The sequence below is a fragment of the Opisthorchis viverrini genome (assembly GCF_000715545.1).
Source record: "Opisthorchis viverrini unplaced genomic scaffold opera_v5_167, whole genome shotgun sequence".
Taxonomy (NCBI): domain Eukaryota; kingdom Metazoa; phylum Platyhelminthes; class Trematoda; order Opisthorchiida; family Opisthorchiidae; genus Opisthorchis; species Opisthorchis viverrini.
Window position 1 is genome coordinate 772233 of NW_008751825.1, and position 6278 is coordinate 778510.

Consider the following 6278-nt stretch of genomic DNA (forward strand, 5'->3'; position numbering starts at 1 on the left):
GTACGGCAGTAAAGCATCGGTGTTGAACACTTATATCATGCTGTCGATGATGATGATGATGTCACGTTTCCGTAAGATTTTCGCCGTACTTCTTAAGTAGCCCGAGCTGTTCCAAACTGGGGGCGATTCTAGCTCCTAAGAAAGGAGGTTGCCTTGCCCCTAAATGAAGATTTTGAAATAACCCCTTTTGTGTCAACCACATGCCAAATCTGAGTGACTCGACTCATGAAATGTAAGCCAGTACGCGGCCTGGTTCTAGACAATTATCTGAAGCGCGGTTAGGTTGTCTAAACACTGATATAGAATTCGTGCCAAGGTATACGTCTCTTAAACCGGCAACACTCACACTGCAGCGGACAATAAATCAAGCCTGCAATGCCCTCCAGCAGCCCTGACATCGGTATTATACATCCACGGGATGCGCGTTGTGTGATATTCGGGCAGTACCCACCGATTCTACCGTCTTTAAATTAGGTCTTCAGGCAATGGAGATTTCAGGTGCGAATCTTGTCTACCGTTGCGTAGTCTTAAAATCCACTTGAAATGATGTTATTGGCAAGGTCACTGTTGGCGGTATGGTCTTAGGACTAACTTAACCCGAAGGGGCTAATATCCGACCGGTGGTCGTGTTTTGTGGCGAGCTTTGCTGCATTTTGCAGGTTTACATCATCACTGTAAATTGGTCACTGATTACATTCTCGTACACAAAACGCTACTATGCATTTTTCGAAGAACGGGAATGCAAGTGATCAACCTTCAGATGTGCTTCAATGGAAACCACGATTTGCACGTGTGCCAAGTTTCATTACCACTAAAACTGTCAGCAACCATCAGGTCAAAGTCGCACGAAATCATTTGCAACAGTTTGTAATTCAAAACACAAGTTTGGTTGTCAAAGTTAATCATTGACAAAGATTACCCAGTTCACGGTAACACCTAGCACTACCCTAACAGAAAGGCAGCCACAGATAGGCGGCGTATCACTACTCATATCAAAATCAATTAGTGCCCATGGAATTCAGCACAGAATAAAGTGCCGTTTTACAAAGTTTACACCACCTGTGGCACCAAAAAGACATTTTGTCGGGTCTCAAAGGAGTTGTGTTATTGTCTAGTTGCGAGACTCGGCTACTTCGGGTTGGGGAGCTGAGGTGTCGTCACAGCACCTACCGTCAAAGTCTCCTTAGTACAGACTGGACTCAACGAATTCACAATGAGGTGAACAGGAGAGCCAAAGTTCTGGTGACGCAGAGGTTACTTACATCAACAAATGAGTTCAACATTACAAACTACGGTGGCCGCGCCATGTTTTTGCTTGCCAATTCACCGGCCGCCAAGATAAGCGCTGTTTTCCGAGCTAATTCGGAGTGGCGAAAACTGGAGATCGCGAGAATCTGATATAGCAGAACGGAACGATGGACGTTACGAAAAGTCTGGATCTTGTTTGTGCTGCCCGACTTTCAGGATGGGATCCATGTTTCCCATCTTGTTCTTGGCTGGAGTTAAGCGTTGTCAGGAGCGTTCGCGCTGTCAGGTTCTTTCCAGATAATCGGACTGAGTTTTAGAGGTGTAGGCATTCCGACTGTTTGTGGTCGGCTACTCCTGGGCTCCATCACTGCCTAAATTCTTTCGGTCTTCTGTTGTAAGGCCTTTATGGTACTGAAGCACCAGGGTTTTCCACTGGTGTTGTTCTCCTTGATTAAGGCGAGGTTGTACAAAGATTCCAATGTTTAAGGTGTGTTATGACGCGGACACGAAAATTCACGCACGGAAATTCGCTTCTCATTTGACCTCTACTCGGAGCCAAATTTATTAAAATAACCTTTAAATCGTGTCGTATGTTGCCCACAAAAAGGTAATGGTTCTTATTCTCTTAAGGTGCAAACCTTCAAAATAAACAGGTGTTTTGGACAACGCGGGTTACCCGGGAAAAACAAGGTGCGAAAGCCTGTTTCCTGACATTTACTCCAGACAGACGCAATGAAGATTGCTGAAAGATGTTAACTGAGCGCAAGGGACCGCATTCTGTTAGCTTTGCTGCAAATGTGTTCAATCCGAATGACACATCACACTAACAGTAAATTCTGGCTTGCCTCTTAAACTGCACAAGTCACTCAGTAAATTCTGGTGCACTCGATCAAAACACGCTCTGCTGTACCGGTAAATGGTTTCTGGATGTAAAGCGATGAAAAACAAAAGCGTGACACTATTCATGAGGTTGTTGGAAACTCCTCGGCAGATTACGACCGGTTTTGTCCTCCTTGGAGCTCATCAGGTAATCGCAGTCCCCGGATTCTAATTGAACCCAAATTGCGGAAAATTAGAGAAATAGAGTCATTTGCTTACCAATGTGGTTTTCACGAGAGACTCTCCTTAAAGCCAACTTAATCTTTCGTTCATGATGTTTTTAAGCAAACGATTGGATATTTTTTCCTACTTCAAAACATCCAAAATAAAATCGAGCCATCAGAGGTACAGGTCTAATGCAGTGATTCAAAGCCCAAATACGACATTCACTTCAGCGATAGAAGGGACTGTATGATCACAACGGTTGCTTGAGCTATTTTAAAAGAGGCATTGTGCACCTACAAGCCATGGTAACTGTAAAAACATGAATGTGCTTAAAATCTGCAAAACAATGTGACCCACTGACGTAGAAATAGTTATTTACTTCTCTAGTTAAGCGTTGGAGAATTCAGGTGTTTAAAGAGCCCAATAAGTTTTACGAGAGTCATTTCAACTGATGAATTGGCTCAAAAGTTCCAATGTGAGGTGCTCAAATAGAAGTTCAGCTTTATTCCAGATGTGTAGAAAATATACTCGCGAAGCGAGCATGTCAGATGAGAGGCTTTGGATGCCGAAATATAATTAGGGTCTTTTAAGATTAAGTCGTATGCCAAAAATGTACGTCATTGCACTCTGAGTTCGCATTGCATATTGAAGGCCAGCCGGACAAAATGTCGATGGAAATCTGCAGTTTTCTCAGCCTATCTACATGCAAAGTTACAGACATTTTGATTTTTATCGTGTTTTTGTTCACACCAAGCCTGGTACTACAGATATTGAATAAAATTTCATAGTGACCCGTAAATCAAACAAACCATTTCGAGCGTTATTATTACTGGGAGGCTTCAAAGACAAAAGTATGCTTTCTGTGTCAGACGCTTTTCAGTAGACTACATAAGGTCCCAGATTTTTTCAGACAAGCTCGGAGTAACCAAGTCTTTTAAAATAAAACTTATTTACCAAAAGGTTTTAACCATATCATGCCGACAGCTCCTGTATAGGCTCGGATGGCCTGGCATTATCTCAGCCCCCGTGCCTCATTTGGATGTTAGTGAGATGGACACAAAAGGATGTCACTTCTGAAAGACTAATACTCTTTTGTATGATTAAACTGTGCAACTTTTCTCCTAAGAAAAACGATGCTAGGGATTGTGGCTATATCACCAATCTGACAATGTACCGACTTTATTCGATGTGCATTTTGTGGTGGGACATTTTTTTAGCTAGTTTGTTAACCAACTTTGAAACAAAGTGTCGTGCTAAGTTCTCACCACTTGCCTGCTTTCAGTGTATGTCTTCCTACGAATGTCCACAAATTATGTCAAAAACCAATTATTTAGGCTAAAATATTTGGTGTGCCAGCAAATATTATTTTGTCCGCTGAATAGTTCGCAGCTTCTGTGTCCATAGAACAATTCTTTTTTATCTTTGGAATGAAGTTTCTTCTACGGTTTAACAGCAGTTGAGCGATAGTAATTGTTTTCAGTTTTTCTTTTCAATTGTATCAATTGTGGACAATCTATAAAGGACGTGGTGCACTATCAATTACTTAAATTGTGCTTAATTGAAACAAAAGTAGATTTTCCAAAGTATTGTAGTCAAAATGTTAGCCTTCTCATTGGATGCATGTAATTTAAAAAACACAATTTTGTTTGTTGCAGCCACCTAGTACATCGTCCCTCTCCTCTCACCTCTGTTTTTAGTAAAAAAAAAGTGCAAACTATTCTGTGCTCTCACCTCTGTTTTTAGTAAAAAAAAAGTGCAAATCTATTCTGTGTGCACTTTCTCACTGCAGAAAACCTCTCTTGTGTGCCCAGGTTTACTGCAGTAAAATTACGCCATTAGGGTATATCCTATCAATCCTTAAAGCTCGGTTATACATCTCTTTTTCCAAAGACTCTATTAATACCAAATGCTGTTCAATAGCGTAGCGAATAACGTTATTCCAAGATACGTATTTCATTGTCAGTGCACTCAGCCATAGCAGAAAGCTTATTGAACAACCATATTTAAAAAGATAGCTGATTTATTTAAAGCGCCAAATAAGTCCAACCCATGTTGTCATGCGTGAGTATTCTAACCCGTGGATTTGTCTCTAATATATTGAATCCCCTTGTCTGTTCAGTTTATCTTGCTATTCACAACGCGAATCCAATCGCAAATACCGAACATAATAAACGCAAGTACTTTAAATCAATGGACCAGATTAAGCTGTAAAACGCAAATGGGCATGGAAACCAATCCACAAAATTTGGCAAAGAGTGCATTACTGTCTTTTACAGCGTCGTCCCTTTTTGCTGCGGCTATGAGTGAATGTACTATCTTCCGCTGTGCATGCTGTCAGTACCGTTTTCCGCAGTCAGATGTTTCAGCACAAAATACTGTATGCAATATAAAGAGTACAATGTATTTCATCAGTTTGCTGAGATGAAACGTGCAGTAAACCGATTTCTAAGGATGTTTCGTAAGCCATTTTTGGTGAAGGTAATGTCGATTTGGCTAGTTCCTAATTCCTGCCAAAAAATCTTTCAGGTGCGTGCAATTGGCAGCGACCTGAAGCCTCCACTTCGTATAGCAATGAACCAGTTGGGTAATTGAATGGCACGGGTTCATGACACGAACGGCCGTTTCGCACACACCTGACCATGCAATGCACCCTACATTAGTGTTGCAACTATATCCCCCTTGCAAAGAAATTGCACAATGCAACTTCACCCAAAGAGATATTTGAAAATCTGGATCACTGTGCAAATGATAAACGGGCACGGCTGACCAAGATACCAAACTGGTCTATTAAACTAATGGACTCACCCCCAACATACGGTAAATCCATGCGTATTCTCTCAGTCCATAAATCACCTTTTCCTTCCAAATTTGTTTGAGACTTCCGACTAAGTTCAGGGTAGGTAACACTAAATCCGTAGTCTGACTGCAGCGTATGAGCTCTTCGGTGTCGTAAGGTATCTGTCCTGGGTAGCCCGCCTCTTGGAGGGTAGATATCATGATATTATCAAGGAAATCGTTGATACGCCCTTCAAGCACACGGAACGGAACGTACTTTTGTCGTGAAACGTCAAACCGACCCTCCAAGTAATCAAACAGTCGAATTGAGTAGGAAATCAGTTCGCGAACCCTTGGCTTGATCCCTTCCAATTGCGAATTAATTGAAAGCTTGCTCAAATAGAGTATACTCTGAGGCAGAGCTATTATTTTGTGGAAAGAACCGATTCGTCGTACCCTTGAAATCGACCAAAACAGATCTCAATGCCTGTTTAACATTTTCGAAGTTGGAAACTCGTTCAAAAATTCTAGTTATATTATCGGCAAATTTCGCATGTTTATCAGATAATTCGCAAAAGGCGGTTGAATTTGCTGAAAGAAGATAAGGGTATTATCTCCACAGAAGAGGCAGTCACTCACCTGTACAATTAAAAGTTACAAGGAGAAGAACCACAATAACTGTCGAACTACATTCTATATACATGATGAAATCCGGAGTTGACGTGCGCGATAACACATGCGCGCATGAAATTATTTTGAAATGTGGACAAGCCGTGACCTGACCTTCAGTCCTACGCTCAAACCAGGTCAGATACGAGAACGTCGTGCGAAGGTCGACCACATCCACTTTCTTGCCCAGGTGAAGTTTGAGGAGTTTAGCGCAACAGAACGTTTGAAAACACTCCTTCGAGATTACCACCAGTTTTCATGGGTATTTAGTCATTCTCTTGTATACTCCCGCCCGCGTATTGCCTAGTCAAATCGTTCCACCTGCGGTCCGCATCATCCCAGCATCGCCTCATTGAAGTGGGTCTGGGAGGCCTCTGTTGAAGCTTGCATCCAACCTCGTTGACTAATAGCCTGCCTGTACCCTCCAATTCTATCCCGGTTCCTAATCTCCCCGGCAAAATTTCAGAGACCTCATGTGTTTCGTCTGACTACTGTATCGCATCGGGGAAAACAATAGCGTACCAAAAGTCATACGTATGTGA

General features: G+C 42.0%; 2 protein-coding genes across 2 annotated transcripts in view; one reads left to right on the top strand and one right to left on the bottom strand.

The window, feature by feature from the left end:
* Positions 1–6278, bottom strand: part of T265_14276 (hypothetical protein) — a gene marked incomplete at both ends in the record, with an annotated part of 83039 nt that overhangs the window by 76207 nt on the left and 554 nt on the right. The window contains one exon of the mRNA XM_009172907.1: positions 5098–5478. Within this exon, the coding sequence (XP_009171171.1) occupies positions 5098–5478 (381 nt within the window). The remainder of the gene's footprint in view (positions 1–5097; positions 5479–6278) is intronic.
* The window catches only part of T265_07386 (hypothetical protein), a gene marked incomplete at both ends in the record, with an annotated part of 52683 nt that overhangs the window by 41017 nt on the left and 5388 nt on the right, over positions 1–6278 (top strand). The gene's annotated exons all lie outside the window — the stretch shown is intronic.